General features: G+C 40.0%; 1 protein-coding gene across 1 annotated transcript in view; it reads right to left on the bottom strand.

The window, feature by feature from the left end:
* Nucleotides 1–2,674: 2,674 nt before the first annotated feature.
* Nucleotides 2,675–19,875, bottom strand: part of MBOAT1 (membrane bound glycerophospholipid O-acyltransferase 1) — a 56,842-nt gene continuing 39,641 nt past the window's right edge. The window contains exons 7-13 of the mRNA XM_084507665.1: nt 17,391–17,574; nt 15,495–15,687; nt 12,410–12,513; nt 9,387–9,451; nt 7,892–8,024; nt 6,514–6,665; nt 2,675–4,468 (exon numbers count right to left, since the gene is read on the bottom strand). Of these exons, the coding sequence (XP_084363791.1) occupies nt 4,336–4,468; nt 6,514–6,665; nt 7,892–8,024; nt 9,387–9,451; nt 12,410–12,513; nt 15,495–15,687; nt 17,391–17,574 (964 nt within the window). The 3' untranslated portion in view covers nt 2,675–4,335. The remainder of the gene's footprint in view (nt 4,469–6,513; nt 6,666–7,891; nt 8,025–9,386; nt 9,452–12,409; nt 12,514–15,494; nt 15,688–17,390; nt 17,575–19,875) is intronic.

The raw sequence follows: 19,875 nt of genomic DNA, 5'->3' as shown, positions 1-19,875 counted from the left end.
GCAAGCTGCAGCACTCCTAATCCAGATGTGCAGGGAACCACGCTACAGCAGAAAAGCCTCCAGGCAAGCCTTGGGTCTCACTTTCAGAACTGCTCTGTGAATGGATAGTAAATGAGGTCTTGAGGGCAGCCTCGGGGCACTTCTCAGAACTGTTTTTCCCCCACCCTGTGGTTCCCTTCCACAGGCAATAATTAAGTCAGGTGAAAGAGAGTAACCCAAGTTTTTAAGCATCTTTGCTCCCAATAAGGCAGCATTTCCTCCTGTAGCATTTTTTTTTTTTCCTTCTAACTAAGTCTTTTCTTTCTGGGTCCAAATCAGAGCCCATTCGTTGTGGCACAGCTGAAAAGCAGCATCTCCCCGCAGCTAGCCTGGCTGTACTGCTGCAAAACCACCCAGCCGGCGCGCTTGAACCTGCACTGAAAGCCTGCTCACCCACAGAGGGCACTAGCTGTAAACGTAACCGAGCAGATGCATTTCCACCTCGTGTCACACCAGCACTCCGTCGGCAGGCTGCAGCTTCCACCCAGGAGCAAATCCAGATGCTTAATGCACATCATTACTGTCGTCTCTATGAAGAAAGGGAGCAGCAGGCTGGCGATGTGCTAAAGACGAGAGCTAGATCTAGTTTGCTAAGCCTGCTTTTGCATATACAGAGAGGTAAGTGCAGGTTCACAGATCCTACCAATATCCCCACCAATGGGGTAAAAATCCATGGCCTTCTTACCCACCTACCTCATTTCAAGCAATGCAAAAATCCCAACTATGTGCTATGTATACATGCAGGGCAGCCAGAAAGTGAGGAAAAATATCTGCCTACCCTGTATCCCACGTTTGTACTGCCTCCTTTGCTTGGCATGCTCCAAGGGGACATGCAGGAATGTACTCAGGGAGGGGGGCAGCTTACATGACAGTAACGGAAAGTGCTTTGTGCTCCCAGCCCACCAAGGAAGTTGCTGAGTTTTTGCTTCTTTAAATACCGGCCCCAGAGCTAAACTGAAAAGCTCTATTCTTCATTTAGGCCTCTCACCCAAGTGGACCTCAATTTCTAGTTCAGTTTTAATGCTGTCAAATATGTTGAAAAATAACAGCTGGAATTCGTCTTCAGTCCAAAGAATGTGGAGGTTGTCTAATTTTTATATTCCTGCATCTAAAATAGAAACTTTGTTAAAAGAAATGTAATGCAATCTGCATTTTTCATTTCTGTCTGATGGTGCCGTATTTCTCTCTTATAAAACATCAGGATTGGTTTTGTCTCTCTATGATCTCAGCTCCCCAGGTTTTTGCATCAGTCAGAGCATGATTAGAAACTAACATCATATTGGTAATCATAATCCTGTCTTTCAGTTGCTGAAACACACCTTCGAAGTATTCACGGTTTTCCAAGTAAAGACCAGTAATGCCAGGCCAGTACATGGGATCCCAACAACACACATCCATAACCTGAATTTCTACTTTGGCTCTTAGAGTAAGTTACTGTTAGTAAACGAGGAGTCTCCTCTAACTAGTAGTGTCCATTTACAGTCTTTCTATAAGGCAGAAGCTTCTCCCTCTGAGAGATAACAAGGACAGGGAAATTCAGCACAGTGGATTTATAAAGATAGTTCTAAATAGCCTAATAGTTCCTGATAGCCTTTTTTTTTTTTTTTTTTTTTTTTACAGTAATTTAAATCGGTTTTACTTTTGCAAGACTGGCTTGTCTATGAAAGCTGCCTAGTCTACAAAAACAAAGTACAGCAACGATTTTAGATCATTTCTTTCAGCTTTAAGATTAGCCCGACTAGCAAGTTTCCTTGAGATGTAATGTTCAAAAAAAAAAAAAAATTTAATTCATTTAGCATATCACATAAAACCCACACTAACAGTTCTCCTTGAAGCCCAGGGCTCCTGTTTTCAGGCAGTTGCAGACTGAGAACACAACCTTATGGGAGAATAAGGGTTTGCTCCCTAACCCTGCCTTCATCACACTGTAGAAGCTGAAACCTGCAGCAGAAGTAGGTGGCATTAGAGTCAGCAACTTCACCTCTCATGAAACCCTGCAGAAGTTGCCCCACTGGCAATGCCTGGCCTTCCCTAGGCACTCAGCTCAGGAGAGGTTGCAGGCCATGGCGTGAGCACTGTACATACAGATCACAGGGCACAGAGCACCAGATACAAACCAGCAACCCCTTAAAGTGCATTTATTTTCCGATGCAGGTGCTAAAAAGATGACCTGATGGAAACGTTTGCCTTCTGCAGACTTGCTGAAGACTGGAGTATATGAATATGGCAGTATCCGAGGGAGTTTTGCCAATGCTTTTAATCTCCTTTCTCACCCAAGGAGCAGCCAAGGTTTGATCTAGCCCAGTGGGAAGGGAACAGCTCCAGTGGGCAACACAGCTCTCACAGCCACTCTCCGAATTAATTGTTAGGTGCCTAAGATGCAACTCAGGTACATCAAGGAAGAAAAAAACACACAGGGATAAACCGGAGACAGGCCAAGTTAGGGACAGGTCCTTCTTTCACAGACACATATGGGTGTTTTCTTGTCTTGCTTTCAACAGGAGCATGGTCTAGAGCACATCTATCCCGTAAAATCTAGCAGACCTAAACAGCTCCTTTTCTATGAGGCGCAGATTCATTCACCCATTTTCACATTTGACTTTCATTAATAATGCCAGGCAGTGACGCAGAGCGGTTTGTTTATTCAGAACAATCTTTTAATCCCATCTTGCCTTCAAAATAAATTACCAAATAAACTCTTCCATGAGCAATACTCTAAATCATGAGGTGGTCACAGGACAAAGTCTTCCCACCACAGAAAATAAAATCAAACATTTTTTAAACTTGTTTTGGTTTTGCTGATTTTTTTCCTCCCAAAACATTAGGATTCTGCAAAATTTTATCTGACATGAAAATCAGAGTGCAGTAAACAGCAGATTCTTTGATCAATCACACATCAGTTACAGAATCAAAAAATACCAGTACCTTAACAAAAGAATTGCTGCTACAAAATCCTGAGAAAAACATTCCTGGAGAAGGGTGAGAGTTTTTTGTTTTTAATTATTTAGTTTTGTTGATGTGTCCCATCTGTCTATTTTCCTGGGGTGAGTGGATTAAAACAAATAAACAATTTATTTTTTTTTTAACGACACAGTACTTTGCAGCAAGTTATCTCAAAATACTACAAGTCCTTAGAAATTAAAACTCCCAACATTCCTGTAAGCTAGGGACTTTACAAGCAGAAAAACTTGCATTGAAAGACTAAATCACCAGTCAAGATTGCACAAGGACTCAGTTGTGACTCTTGTGTTCATAGCCCATCACAATCTTTATTTTGTACAGAATTATTTATTATGGCTATCATAATTACTGTTCAAGTTTCATTTTAGTGTTATCCTGCTGGAAAGTTATCCCTTCACAAGATAGGATGCTTTGGAGTACCAAAAAGTCTGATGCATTACAAACCTTTTTCAGATTTAACTCATAACTGTAACCTTTAACACTCTAAACCTCCTCAGTTATTTTCATACTGGGATGGAAGTGCTGCATCACTCTAAAACTGCAAAGGCTGACGCAGCAATGAGCACTGTGTCATTACAGAAGCACAGCTCTACAGACCACAGGGTGTATGTCCCTTCTTTTACTACTTTTTCTTCCCCCCTTTTGTTTTGCTTTTACTTGGCTTTAGCTTTTGGCCAAGGCAGTTGACAGTGTTCCCAGACACCTATTCCCAAGGGACTTGTCTTGCCCTCATACCAGCAGATGCGACTCCGAGGAATGTGAAATACCTTTGCTGCCAAGCTCAGGCTGCAGTCCCTGCTCTGGGGTTTGCTGGGGAAAACCCTGTGCACAAAGCAGGCAGAAGGCAGCACCAGCATGTTGAGCAACCTCTTTTCTATGGTTTTCTACTCATACCATCTCTCTCCTCAACCAAGATATAAAAAAACCCTCCTGCCAGCCACCCACAGCACCAGACTATCAGGCAGCTGATCTAGCTCTTTGCTTGCTTCTTCCTGTCCCTTTAATCACCAGATTCTTTGATTAATAATTGTATATTTCTGTAAAAGGGCAAAAATGCCTCTCCATGTGAAAAAGTTTAAATATATAAAAACACTTCATAAAAATATTTATTAAAAAAATCAAAATGCCCCATGAGCCTGTAAACATAGCCTGTAAATCTCTGTTAACCGTAGTCATTTGAAATGCAGTCTTTCAGGCTCTTAACTGCCCTATCCAATAAGATTTTAAGATAACCGATAGAAATGCCACTTGTCTTGTACTTCTACTCCCATTGCTCCCTTTTTTCTTCTTTGTTTCCAATATGACTGTTTCCCAGCGTCGGCAATTTTGGAGATATCATTTGTCTTTGCTTTTAGCAGAGTTCTGTATGGCCTCATTTTGAGGCTTTCTTACGGACCGGGCTTGAGGTCTGATTGGTAACACGAGCAACACCAGGATGCTTAGAATGTGCATGTGAAAATACATGGACCTAGAAAAAAGCAGAAAGAGAATATTACATTTTTATTGGTAATAAGATGAACTGTACAGCCTTAATAAGCCCATGCAGAATCTAGTGCTAAGGGATGAATGCAGAAAGTATGAACATGACCTAGTAAGTACCAAAATAAACCCTTGATTCTCACGCAACCTATGCGTCAATGAAAATGTTGCCATGGATGTTAATGAGGCAAGGAATCAATCAGCAAACACTAGAATCCAAAATCTGACAGCTTGGATAAACTCACGTAATTTAACTCTAGACTTAATTCAGTTCATCTCTCTTTTAACATTAGAGTATACAAGGCTGCATTCTGAAGAAAAATTCTTCAAACTTAGGACGTAAAATTGTATCAGTTAAAAACAAAAAGCAACAATAAGCAACTGAATGGGAAAGAAAGAAATCATTTCAAATGCTGAAATCTGAAACAAACCAAAAGTTCACCTCTTATCTGAGGAAGGTTAGATAATGGCAACTACAGAAGAATCTTGTTTTTGAAGGCTACTACTCAGGGACACTTTAATTTGATATCATATTAGATATCAAATATTTTTATTTCAAATAATTTGGTATACACAGGATTGAACAGAAACCAAAAATACTTAACCTAGCCACATGAGGCAACTTGTTGAGGACCCGGTTTGGATACAGTAAGGTCCAACTATTAACTACAGAAATGCACTTTTGTATGGTCTCATTTATACTTTTTACCGTAGCTCTTAATTTCTTTGCAAGGTGCTTTGTGCTCTGAAAGTGTTCCCTGGTCCAGAAGCCTACAATTTCCTTGCTTAACATTATCTACATTTAGGTGTTAAGTTCAAATTCACTAGGGCAAAAAAAATACTAAGGTGATGATCCAGCTTTGGGCAAGGGTGGAAAATCATTTTCTCTGCTCAAAATCTGGGTAAAAGTAACAGTTCTCCCTTCTTAGACACTGGCATAGTAATACCAAGTTCTTTACACATATTTGTTTCTTTTGTTTTAAAGTTAGCAATGTAATCTTACATTTATATATACACATGGAAACATGGAACGGTCTCTTGTAGCACAAAGGGAACAAATTTACACACATGGCAAATTTATAAATGAGTTTAGTATTTTAGTCTTTTCTCTCCCTTTTGGTTCTGATTGCTCTTTACTACTTTTGCCTTGAAAGAAGAAAAATAGATATTAATGTAGTAACTGGGAAAGCATTTTACTAGAACTGGGAAAGATTTGGAGTCATTTCTATATGGTAAGTTTTCTGTGTTGAAGTCCAATGTTTTAAGAAAAAGGAAAGAAAAGGTCAAAATTAAAAACCTTTCAAACAGACTTACTGACAGCAGCTGTCTTGACTATCAGATTAATGTTTTTATTTTAGAGGAATGAATCATCTTTTTTCTTGACCAAAACCTGTTATTCTGACAGTTCACTGTAGAATCAAAGAAAAGTAAAGCCATATAGAGTAGTCTCCCTTTTTAAATTATTTCTGAATTTCTCTATTTCAAGTTATGTTTACTAGAGTATATTCAATATACTCTGCAAACCCAGTGCTTATTTGCACTTATTTTTGAGGGACCTATGGAAATATTCACACACAAAAAGAAAAACATAATGATTTCAAGAGGTAATAATCTGTCAGGTACCCTCTTATCTCCTGCTGATCAGTCACCTCTCCTGCTCCGTGCAGTCAGCAGCTGGAAACCTGTTCTTGTCTCATTGAGTCCTTCCTACTGTCAACTCACATTGTTCTTAACCTCTCCAGCCTTCACCACTGCTAAAGGCTGAGACTTGACTGCTTTGAAAAAGGAAGCTGAGTATGTGAAAAGTCAGATTAAATAACAACGCAAAAAGACTGAGAAGTAAGAGAGAAGGGCTCCTACTTGGCACTACTAGCTAATTAAGTTACAGGAGTACAGAAATCGCTCCTTACGTTATCAAATATCCTGTTTGAATTCCTTTCAGATCTGATGAAATGCCAATTGCCTTTCAGCATGCCTTGCATTATTTAACAAAGCCACACTAGTCTGAGGTGCCATAACCAGGAGAGAACTTACTTGTAAAACTTAACTGTGGGCTCAACAGCCAGCATTACAAAGGGTGCAACTGTATAGCAAACTGCTAGTTGAGTGACAACCCAGGTAGCAACGTCATAGGCTATCTTGAGAGGCACCGATGAGAGGAAGTAATGTCTGCAATTGCTTCTTATCTGCATGTCAAGGAAAAGTAAACAGAAAATTACATAAATTCACTTCTTAGGCAAAGTCACGCAAGCATACTGCAGCATATGTATTGCACTTATTATCAGCGTTATCACCAAAAAGTTTACATACCCTTTTGAAAGCACTGAGAGTCGGAAGGCAGGCAGAAGTGCATTAACTGTCATATCTAAGATCCCACAGTTAATCAGTGGTAAACAGAGAAGTGGCCCAATTTCCTCTGCCATAATCAGCAGAGCAGACTCTCATGCAGGAATCTTGGACAATAACCTCGAGGAGGGAAGTTGTTATGATCTGATCTTCCTCCCTCCCATTTTTATTTTTTTATTTTTTTTATTTATTACTGCTTTTCAACTGTGAAACAAAGTTACTTTATATGAACAAGTATGTGTTTATAGCTGGTCAGTTCTCTACAGATTTGGGTTTAACTTCACATCTGTGAAATGGATCCTCACAAAAGGAGGTAAAGCACGTGTTAAAACAGCATGCTCAGCAACTTGCTGTGGCCATAGGGGCTAACACTGACCATTAGCTTAATTCACCTTTCAGATAGACCTGGTTATTAATCCATATTCAAATGCTGAAAGAGAACAGAGGGGCTTCCCAGCCCTGACCAACTAGCTGGTTCAGCCTGAAGGATAAATTGCACAAGTGATAAATGCAGCCTCAGTGTGACATGAAAGCTGTTTTGCCTTTGGTGGCTCTACCCGAGACCAGTTCATAAACACAGAGCCCAGTTCACCCCATCAACTGCATCCACATGACAGCATTCCAGCTAGGGCTAATGCTCAGCCCATAACAGTTACTGTGAAAAAGTGGACCCAGAGCTAATTACAAGTCAGCATCCATGCAACATGAACTAGCAGAAGTCTGGTCTCTAGCTTAACCTTGAACACCATGCTAATTTGACTGCACAGACACAGCCAGTAGTACTCCCAAACTCCTACCTAACGATACACTCACAAGCAATGTTTTCTCTGACAGCCAGGGGCAGTATTGCAGCACGCAGAGAATTAGTGCTGGCTTTAACTGTTGGGGGTTCTTTCTAATTAGCATTAATACAGAACAAAATTTCAGTGAACATCAACCCCGCAAAGGCATGAAAGAGAGCTCGCAGCAGGGACAAGCTGCTTGACTGTGCCAGGGTGGTCCCTGCAGCTGATAGCTGGATAACGTCTAGAAAGGGCCTTGGAAGAGAACAATGAAAGGTACATACTGCTCTGGCTGCGAGTGTGATAAGGATTCCAGTGAGAAATGTAAAATAATATCCAGGATAGATACCATGCCACAGGGCCGACAGGATAAATGTTAAGGCTGTAGGGTACCAAGGAGCTCTGTCATAGCAAACACTGTGAAGAGGAAAACAAAACAAGAAGCTGAATACAGCAGAACAATTGAAACTGCAAATCCTTCTCAGCTGTTAACATCTTATTCTGTTTTCTTACAGGTCTCATCTTGCCTCGGTTACAGTCTGGGGTGTAAGGTGCTCTCCCTTTGATAACATGGAAGGTTAGATGGAAAGAGTTAGCAAGCTTTTATGCACTGAGTATCCAAAGAGTGCCTGCACAAATATTCCCACTGCTCTCAGCAGTCAAATAAATAGAATGGCAAAGAGCAGGGAAGACTTCCCATTCAAGTTTAGACTTCTAATCTGGAATTGCACACTACTCTTCAAAACCCTGATGGTAAATCAAGAGCAAGTAGAAGGACCAACAGACACCACCACACCCCTTAGTGGTGAACAGAAGTATTTTTAGGCACTGTTATCTGAGAGATGCTGGGATCAACAGGGAGTGCCTTTAGCTATTGCAAAGCAGGGGATTCCTGCTAAGTTTTGCAGCCCAAAATCTTACTCCAAAGACGGAAATGAATGATACCAGTTCAAGAATACATTATCAGGTCTATTTGGCTATCTGAGTTTTAGCAGAGATGCTGTGTTCCAAAGACAATAGTTGAGAAAATGTATTTCTTACCAGGAACATCAATTGAATTATGAAAAATAGGGGATAATAAGATAACATTTAACAACAAAAATAGTCACAATAACCATGATATATTTGTGCCTACACTTCAGACACTGCATTAACTGACTGTACACTGAGCTTTAATCATGCCAAAAAGTGTAACAAGTAACAGGACACAGTTCCATTTAAAAAAACTGAACTTAAGCTAATATTTACATAAGCCTTATCAGACAGATTAAAATCGGATCATCTCAATGCTATAACAACTCTCTTCTCCATATCCTAAACAAGGACTCAGTAGAAAGCTTCTTGTGATAACACCAAACTGGACTACACCAAAGCTCTTAAGATTCGGACTTCTCCCCAGTTCTAAATGAAATGGATCCTAGCGACACAACAAGGCTTGCCTCCGGTCATAATATGCATGGGAAACATAATACAGCACCATGAAACATTACAGCAAACACAATGGAGGCAGACACCAGCCTAAAAAATGCCATCAAAATGCTGTTACTTTTCCTTTTGGAAGATTTGAATGGTTCATTTCTGGCTTTTCTGCTCGTATATAAAATGTGGACATTTTAACATTTGCAACAACAAAACTTCATAGCATCAAAACCCACTGTGTTCCACCAACCTTTAGAGAGAACAAAAGACTATACATTGATAAGACTCACCATCAGCATTTTTTCAGGCCATCTAAAGTTTTTGGGTCTCACAAGCAAATTGCTGTTTCATCCCACTTACCGTTTTAGCCAGGCAGCTGTCTGAATGTTCCAGTTTTCAATGTACATTTTAAAACTTGTTGCAGTCTAAGAAAGAAGTTCACATGAAACGTTAGCACTGAAACCTGTAAAATAACACTTGCATTTTAAGTTAGAGAAGCTGAATGAATACAAGGGAAATATTTATTCTAGGAGCTAACTATTGTGAAGATTGTGCCACAGTCCATCATTACACTAATATATTTTGGGAGGGACATTAACTAGGTTGATTGCTCACTGCCAGCACTCGGCACTTGCTTTGTTTTGTAAAATTAAACACAATGTTTGGTTATTTTTCAAATTACGGGAAATCTGAAGAGCTTTCTTGTTTTAAACGTTTGGCCTTCCCACAGTTCATAAACAGCTTCATTTCTGGAAGAGAAATCTTGCCACCCATTACAGAGTCTGGGATTCCCTAGAGTGCTATTAAAACAAAGCGTTATAAAAACTAAAAGATATGCGTTATTATTTGGAGAAGGAAGGAGGAAAATTGCAAAAACATGGACAAAAATAAATTCAGGACTAAATTTAGAAGCTAACTTTCAGCTCACTATCCAGCTTGAGAAACTGGAGTGGACTCCAGGGCCCTGGGGAAACTACCTGTACCTCCTCACAGCATCAGTTCCCTCAGCTTGAGGAGACTGCTCAATCCTGTCAAGCATCAATTCCCCTAATCCTGGCCAACTCCACCTCTGGCAGTTCCCTGTTCCCGCTCCCCCTTGCTCCTTGCTTGCTGACAGAAACTTCCCAGGGTGTTTTCATCAAGCAGGAATAAATAACTGGTCTCCACTGATTCAATGAAACCACATTATTTTGTGCTATCAGCTGAAGGCATGGGCACACCAACCAGAAAGAATAAAGAGAACAGTTTCCAAGGGGAATATTCAGATACTTTTGCCTTTTCACAGAGAACACTGATGATTGGCACTGCATCCTCTGTTTAAAAAGTTAAAAACGATTAGCAATTCCCAATGCAGCACTGCCACATTTTAATAGCATTACTGCACGATTGCACCAAGAGAAGCCAAGAAAAATATAATTTCTCTTCCAACTAATATTGTCACTCTCTTTTGGCCTTCTTTAAGTTCCCATTACTCTACCAAGAGAGAAACTGGTCACTGGCTGTCAGAATATGCACACTGACAAGGTTTTCTTCAAGCCCTCCCCCACACATTTAGCCACCCATGTCCTTTTAATGTCCTCAAAACTCCTGACACATGCTTGTCTTCATCCAACCCCTACAGTCCAGGTTAGACTGTAGGCACACTTAGCACTCCACTTCCCAACCCTTAGCAGTTTTACACATGAAAGTGGCTATCCTGCTCAAAATGCACTGCACAATCACACTTCTCCCTTAAGTCCCAGAATTGTTGGTGCATACAGGAACAGTTCAAGGCTTACATGAAGCTCTGTAGTCTCTCTTCTTATTGCACACATGACCAAATCAATGGAGGCCTGGTGTTTTGGTTTGTTTTGTTTTTTGTTTTTTTTTCCCTGCTGACTCAGATGCTCTTTCAGATAACACTGGGCAATTTGGAAAGCCACAGTACATCATCCCTCCTGGCAGGACTTCTGAGGCCAGTATGACCCTTCTGCTTTATGCTCCTGGAAATAATTTCTCCACCCTGATCTCTGTTGCTCATCTGAAGGAAAAAATTCTGTAGAGCCCACAGTTCAGCAGGTAGAGGAGAGCAAAGGCTCCTGTTTCCTTTGTTTGCCTTTACTGAAGAGCACTGCCTACACTTTACTATCCTCATTCATACAGGAATTGCCCTAGCCCATCTAGGCAGGAATTGTTTCCTGCCCTGAAACTGAATTAGGTATTTATTCAAGATCTCTGAGTGGAACCTTGCATGCTATTGCTATCGAGGAGTAAAAGCATTTTTGGGATGTGTATTATGTACTACTCAAGGAGAGATGTATAATGAGGATTAAGATAAAAAACAGAGAAAGGATGTTGAGAAAGTGAGAACATATATACTTTCAGCTTTCGCATCTTTCAACATTTTTCAACTAATAATTACAGGGGCCCTTTCATTTTTGAGAAGAGCTATTGAAGCACACTTGCTTCATCACAGGTCATTCAGCAATAAAGCAGTTAACTTGTTATTTTCATCTGCTTTTCCTTTTAAAAGGATAACTACCGAATTACTGGGGAAAGTTCCTCTTATTTCTAAAGGAAATAAGCCTTTAGAAAGCAGTTTTAGACATGTAAACATTTTTACATCCCCCTTGCACTCAGAGAATATTCTTCAGAGCAAACAAATAACCATACTGGCCATCTCTTGCTTCAGAAAAAAAAAAACAAAAAAAAAAACCACTAACATAGTTTACAAAAGACTAATGGATGTTAAAAGCATGCTGCAGTCACAAGAAATATGTGTGACAAAGGTTTGAGAAATCATGTGGTTTGCTGAACAGAGCTCCAGATCAGCCACCCCGTAAGCTCTACATGGCCCTGCCAATCCTGTTCAGGTTACTCGGTTTGTACCTGTTACCTCTTGCACCCCAGCTTGTTTCCACTTACAAGAGGCCCTCCAGCTATACGCAGAGACCCAAACTCTTTCACGTGTTTGTGCAATGCCTATCGATGTGATGGCCTCTTTCACTACCAGCACATATTTCAGCTGGGTTACGAAAGGGGAACGCTGCAAGAAGCAGATAGATGCAATACACCGCAGATGGTGAAGAATCATAGCTGCGAGCAATTTATTGACCCGCTGAACTCAGCCACAATCTACAGTAATTGACTGCTCATTTATTAAACATCTGATTAATCATTTATTAGCCTTCTATAAACTATTTACAAATGCAACCTGAATACAGGGCATGACAAAGGCTGTGTGACAGACGCTATTTATCTGCCCAATAGATAAAACACAAAACCTCTCAAATTAAAGAGAAGCAGCCTGGTGGCATGGACTTACTTTCCTTCTAGCAGTCTCCCCGTTATCACGGCAATTTCTCTGTGCCTGTTATGCTAATGTAGCCACTCTTTTAACTCACCTCAATGTTCCAGATATTCAAATTGGACAACAGGTCCCAGCGGAAAGCACCTCTCTCATCAACTCCACTGAATCCATAACCAGCTGCATTGTTGACTGCATCTGCTGCAATATCAAAGCAAAATGGGTCAAATCAAACTGATGGAGGAGCCGTCATCTCTTACAAGTCTGTACGTCACTGAACACACATTCAAGCCATCTTTATAGTAATTAGCAACTTCTCTTTCAAAAAGAAGCTTCCTCTTAGTAAAGGGGCATTGCTATATGGCAACACAGGAGAATCACTTCCTGAAAAGGAAAGATGAGCTACTCCTTTAACAGAAGAAATAATAAAATAAAATAAAAATAATAATGAATAGAAATCATTTTTCCTATTATTCTCGCCATATCTATATTACACTGGAGATAGATGTAAAAGAGTTGTCATATTTATTAATATGTAATTAGTATTTTCCTCAAAAGGATATCAGGATGTCCCAGCACTTCCCAGAATTCAGAAAAGCTGTAATGTCTCCACAACACGATCACCATTTTGACTAAGGGTTACATCATGATTGTTTTAATTGGGACTTTTATTCATACTTTGGTAGATAAAGCCTTTGTCTTAAACCCATTGTTCAGTGCCTCACTAAAGTACCCAACCATCTCTACAAATCAAATATTGAGCAACTTCAGTTACAGACTTAACTACTACATGTGCAAATAAAAGCCTGGGTAACAGTAGGCATTTCACATGCTGTGCTCCCACTTGCTGTTGCAATGAAGCACAGCACAACTCCACAGGCTGAATGAATTTCTTGCTCTTCCTCAGGGTACTTGGGCAACTATTTCCCCTCTCAGCCTTGGCTGGGAGCCATCTGGTCATCAGGTCTTAAATAATGCTTTTAATGTGCCCCTGCCAGAAATTCTCTCCCTGTATACCAAGAAAACAGGAAGGGTTCATTATCTCTAGATGCAGACGCCACTGAGGAGATGGGAAGAAAAAGGAAAGCCAAAATACAGGTAGGTAGGTAAAGCTTATCCTTCTAGATTGATTACAAAATACAAGCCTGGAATAAGCCAAGCTCTAAAAAGGTCAGAATTTATTTCCAGAGACTGGAAACTGATTTTGCTTTGTAAGTGCTACAAATTTAGGCACAACTTCATGGAGAAACCCCAAAGCAGAACATCACAGAGAGAACCTAATTAACAGCAATAGCAATAAATAAATAAATTAATAAGCAGCCTTCTGTAATCTGAAACTTCCCATTTACTTTCCACTTTACTAAATGAGCTAGATTTTACTGATGGAAAGAATGGTCTCCCATTTTTCAGATCACGCCATGTATTTTTTATTTGAAAAAAGAAACCTGTCTAAAATTTACTGTATGGCCTGCCAGTGTCTTGCTATGAGAGCAGCAGCAAGCTGCAAGACCCACAGGACTATGCCTGGAAAGAGACTGTCACACCAGAGCAGAGGACTCCTAGGTTTGCTCCTCCTTGCTCAAAGGGTAGCAGGGACTGCTTAGTGTTTCTCTGGTAAATGCAAGAAATGAGAAATCCAGGGGCACAGCAACACTGCAGACCTGTTGGCCTCTTGCTTCACACACGGACATCTACAGAACAGCATGATTTGGGCATAAAAGCATCTCAACTTTCCTGCCCTCAAATTAATTGCAAAACCCCAACCTCCACAAAGTCCACCAGAGGTTTCCCTGTTGACTTGAACAGCTCTTATTGCTTTTGCTCTGCACAAACCCTTGGATGCAGGTGCTCAATTCCAAATTGCTTTCAACAGTAGCTCTGAGTCAAGTTTGCAGCTATGCTCCCATGACTATTGCTACTGCAAGGAGAAGCTGAATTTTCTGTCTTTCCACGGATCTGGAGGAATTCAGCAGCACGGCTCTCGCACAATGGCATGACTGTCCTCTTCTGAGAGCAGGAAGTGCTTATCAGCAGTTTCAGCAGGCACTTTTACAGTGCCTTGTGCCATGCCACAGGGAGCTAAACAGTAAAAGGATAAAACATCTGCTGTTTTGTTGCCTGGATTTGTAACATGAGGAACAGAGACCTTACCCACCAGCATGCAATGTATGCTTTTCCTGAAACCCCTCATCTGTAAGATATTTTTGCAGCCCCTAAGGCTCGCTCACTCCTGTCCCAAATCCAAACTCAGATATCTCTTTGATAATGGTCTTTTAGTTAACTATGACACTGGAAAACTTGTAAGTTACAAATTAATATTGGATCCCTCTAAAAAAACTTCCTGAGCAAACAATTCTTTATCCCAAAGCCCTTCCCATCCTACAGATGCCAGTCCTCAGTGTTCTTTTCTTGATCCATCTTGATTTACTCCCTGCAGTTCAATTACAGCCTCACAACAAATTTTCCTGGTTCTTTCCATCCCATCCCAATGACACCCTTCTCAGTTTTGGGTGTATATATCACTGTAGGATCTCCCTACATGCAAAGTCTTGTACACACACCAAAAAAAAAAAAAAAAAAAAAAACAGTCACTCAATTTTCAACCTAGGCTAGAAGGGTTTGACTCCTCACACATAGACAGGAGAAATGACTGCTAAAATGAAGTAGGCAAATATTAAAAGATTATTCTGACCACCAGTCTAACTGGCTTCCAATATCAAATATTATTTATTATTATTTTTTTAATTTCTCTTTCTAATGAACATTCTTCTATCTCTGCTCCTTTTCCTTGCAGAGGTTCTTGGGTCCATCCCATAGCCTTCTTCATTGCCCACCTGCCCTGTGGTTCTCCAGTCCTCTCTCTTGGTCACTCAAGGCTAGCCCCTCCACAAGACCACAGAGTGCCTCTGAGGCAAAGCCTAATTTTAGTTCTCCACAAGAACCACAACTTTCTAATATAGATGCATGTGCTAAAGATGTCTCATAACAAGAGAGAGGTCTGTACATCATAACATACTTGTCTACATACACTGCCTACAGGAAGACGTGTTTATCTCCTGGATGAACTACAGGTCTAGGGACTATTTTATTTCATTTACTTCCCACTACTTCAGCCCCAAACCCCCTCCCCATTTATGAACTGATTTGTTACTCACAAAAATAAGTAAAGCAGCCAGACTTACCTAACGTCCACGCGAAGTAATACTTAGGTTTTGCTGCCTGTGTAACAACGTACAGGTAACCAAGTCTTGATAAGAAGGGTGTTTTATCAAGAAATTCATTATCAATAATATATGCCATAGGAAAGTTCTTGGTAAGTGTCAAGAATAAAACAAGAGATACTAGTGTGATACACAGCTTGTACATCACTGCTCCCTGAAAAAGACAAATGACAGTGAAATATTCATTAGAAGCATTTGCTTAAGGGAAAGGAAAATACCAGTGCTCATGGCATACAAAAAGAATGTGATTCAAGAACCAATAAAGCTAGTGACAAAGTTGACAATAATTAATTTAGAAAGGGTGACAAAGAAAAGGCCACAGTATAACCTTATGTCTAATGTAGTTTATTGAACTAACTATAGTTGGCTGCAAGTGAGAATTTATAGTCAAAATTGGCCATGATCTTCCCCAGATTCCTACAGCAGTTAGTGGAGGTCCTAAAATGAGAAAGGAAACAAACTAACAAACAAAAGCAAAATGGAAAGGAGAAAGCTTTCCTATATGTACTGTCATCTCTTGGAACTGAAGACTGGGCTCCTCGTAGAAGCCAAAAGCTTCGGTATTCAGTACAACAGTGGGCCTTATTGTTCAGCTGCCATCCAGGTGCCTTGCTAAAAAACACTTGTCAAAAAAGCATACACAACATGTGTAACTTCCCGTGATATAGGGTATCTGCAGCACCATGTTCACTTCTATTGCTGCTCTCTAGCTTTTTATATATCAAAATTATCACCAGTCATGTCAGTAGTTAAAAGCTTCATTTCAAATAAGCATCAGGAGTAAACATTCCTTGATACAGGCATAATTAAAAAGGTAAATCTGACACTTGGATACCATGTAAAAATTGACTCGTGCATTCTCAGAAGATCAGTAAAAGTGCAATACGTTATTGAAACAACAATGAACTTTTGGATCCCAAGTACTCTTTTTATACCTTTTCCACGTTCAGTAATAAACTAACATGTGATTATTTTAAAATGGGTACAATGCAAATTTTAATATTCTCTGCAGACTTGCATCTAACACAAGATGGGCCTTATTCTGACCTCAGTAATACTAATGTAAATCAGAAGTAACACCACTGAAGTCAGTAGAAATACAACTGTATGCAAACAGGAATCAGATATGTAGCAGCAGATGCTCAACCTCAGAAAAGACATACTGCACTCACTCACAAAACTATGCGCTCAGTGTCACTTTAAGACAAGAGAGAAGAATCTGGTTCTCACACTGTTACCCTGTCTTACAATAAGGTAATTTATAAGAAGGTCTTACATAGTATTGAAAAATAAAACAAACATAGTATTGAAAAATAAAACAAAAGTATTGCACTTATTAACCTTGTACATGAAAAATGACCCCCAAGTAATTTTAAAGAGTGAAATTGCCTTGCAAAGCACCTGGGCACACTACAGTTTCTGATGGGCAATAATTCCTGTACGCCCAATGTATTCTGCATTACAGGCAGGATTTGACTTTTCTTTCTGACAGATGTGCTGTTTTCTTCTTCTGTCTGGAGCTGAACTGCAATTGATAGTTATTAGAACCTGCAGAATGTTCCCACTGCTGCACAAAGGACACCCATTGACCAGTGACCCATTCTGCAAGCCAAATACATTTGGGGAATTCAAGGGAAGACACCAGCCCCTTCACCCCTGACCCTGTGATAAAAACAGCAGCCACTTCACAGAGGAAAAAAAAAAAAAAAAACACAACAACAACAAAAACCACTACTAACATTTACTGGCAAGATAATCCAAAAATGGGTTTTCCTCTTCATTTTTAATTATGAGAATCCTGTACAAAGCTGTACTCTCCTGCCCTTTGCAATCAATCTTTGTCATTTTAAAACTTACAGTTGGAGAAGGATCAGGAAGTCTGTCATAACCCTTCTGCTTCCAGTTCACTTCTAATAGTTTCATATGCACATGCCTCCCTTCAATGAAGGCTATATAATCCTTATAATTGCTGCAAGGCCCAGCTATGATGCTCATAAAATTGAGGAGATAGCTTAAATACTCCAGTAAAGACGGTCTTGTCCTGGGGAAATCATCCACGCACAACAAAAACAAAACAAAACAAAACAAAAAAAAAAACACACGTTAAACACAGCAAAGGCTTCAGTAAACACTTTTTGTTGTACTGCCTGCTTCAGTCCTCAACTCTCTCCTACCACCTCCCCCCCAGATGAAAGCTTACTTTATCTTTTTGGGGGGTAAAGATGAATCACAGCCTCTCACATATCCCAGTGATGTCTGGCAGATGGCAGTCTGAACAAGGGCAACGTGGAAGTGCGCAAACTACAGGTGAACAAACGCTACCAATCTGAAAAGCTGTAGTCTTATTACTAAAAGCATTGCAGTTTTAAATTAGTCATAAATCTAAGTATCTACTCTCAAGCAAATTGACTTGCACGTTTTGGCCAGGCCAGCAGTAACAACAGCAAGAATCTGGTAGCTGTTTTGGACACCTGCCTGGTAAGTCATGGACCAGTAACGGCTGGCAGACCACAGGCTGAGTAACACCAGCCTAGCCAAGCTGTTCAATGCAATACTTTGTGTTGTTATGCAAACTACAGGGCAGGGAGCTTTTGAGACACCGACTGCCAGGCCTGAGAGGAGCTCTCAGCCACCCTTCTCAAAGCAGCTGCCAGCACAGTTCAGCCTTCTGAAAAATGGGAAGTGCAATGTGAGACACACAGGAACAGAATGAAGAGGCACTCCGTCCTTCTGTGCAAATAAAGGAAGTAATCGTGTGTATTGCATCATGGACAGGAAAAGGAAGTATGGGGGGGAAAAAAAAAAAAAAAAAAAAAAAAAAAAAAAACATAAATCAAAAGACATCTGAAGAAGAAAGTCGAAGTCCATCTTGGTTGCTATTTCTATTTTGCAAGTGTATAACCCACAAGTTCCTGTGGGAGTTTTACCATTAGATGTAAAATGAGGATTCACTGTCATTGCAACAGATTAGTAGAACAGAAAAGAAAGATGTGCAGGCCTCTCACTGCTAGTGTAGTTTCTAAAGTGCTGAGCTTGCTTTATTTACATGACAGAAAAACACCAATATCTATACTCAGCAGTGAGATACACAGTGCTCTCCATTAATGTGCTAATAGTCACCAAAGTAAATAAGGACTCCCCAAAAATGAGAACAGGAACTAAGGCACAATGCTTTAGGACTCTCCCGTCCAAGATACAGGTGGACATGCATAAACCAAAACCTACTTAAAATTCTTTCAGACTAAAACATAAATTTCTATGTTTTCTAGCAGAAAAATTAAGCAACAGTTAAGCAACTGCTGTTGTCTACTTTTATTCTGAAGTGGAATTAGTTTGAATAAACAGTTAGCTTAGCCAGGATTTTCTGCATTCACTCTGCTGGTCATTGTGGATGCTAGTGTCTGAATGATACATTGTCTGGTGAAAACATTTCACAGAAAGATGCAGCAAACAATTTGGGGTAAGGCTCATCTTTCTGTTCTGTAAAATTGTGATGGTGATTTGGGCTTCTGAGAGTAAGATAAAAATAAGAGTAAAAATAAAGTCATTAGTTTCAGCTTAGATTGTGCACGTGGGTGGGTGGGGAGACATGAGCAGTGCACGAAGGAATGTACAGAGGATGAGTAAGAAACAAAAACAGACCAAGAACAGAGGGAAGACAAAAGGCTGCATTACCAAAGGGGATTTAGAACTCCTCAGTTATGATTTGTCTGCCACCAACACTTGAGCTATTGGCATACACTTCTATATTGTGAGCTCATCTACTGTACAAAAAAAAAAAAAAAAAAGGACCAGCCTGTTTGGTGAGAATTTGACTAGAATTAATCATATGGCCACAAGGGCCCACTGCAGTTGAACATTATTGCTGTGAGCTTGAAAAACAAGCAAAAACATATGGGCCACAGCAAAAGTTATATAAGTCTCCCTACAGAATTTTTGCTTTTCAAGAAACTACTCTCTTCTTCCTTTTAGAAGCTCATAGGCAGATTTTCTGAGGGCTCTATCTTCTGCCTTAGAAACAATTTCCTTGGCCCTAAACATTCACTTCATGGTGAAAAGTAGTTATGAGAGTAATCCTAGTTCTTCTGAAAAAAAAAAATTCATCTGTATCAAGAGACAAGAAAGGAAAAAAGATGCTTGAACACGTGATTAATATGCTGTCTCCCTGTGAAAAAGGAGAAGATTAGTCACATAACTTGAAGGACTAATACTTGAAGTACTAATATTATGGAGGGAGATAGGAAAAATAAAATTTCACTGGGAATTTTGGTGAAGAAAAGCAGTACTTAAAGTGTCAAACAAAAATGGACTTCTGGTATGCAGTAGTTTGCCAGCAGAGGAA

Source organism: Aythya ferina (genome assembly GCF_964211825.1).
Source record: "Aythya ferina genome assembly, chromosome: 2".
NCBI lineage: Eukaryota > Metazoa > Chordata > Aves > Anseriformes > Anatidae > Aythya > Aythya ferina.
Note: the sequence above shows the minus strand (reverse complement) of the source record. Positions and strands in the feature narration are given on the sequence as shown.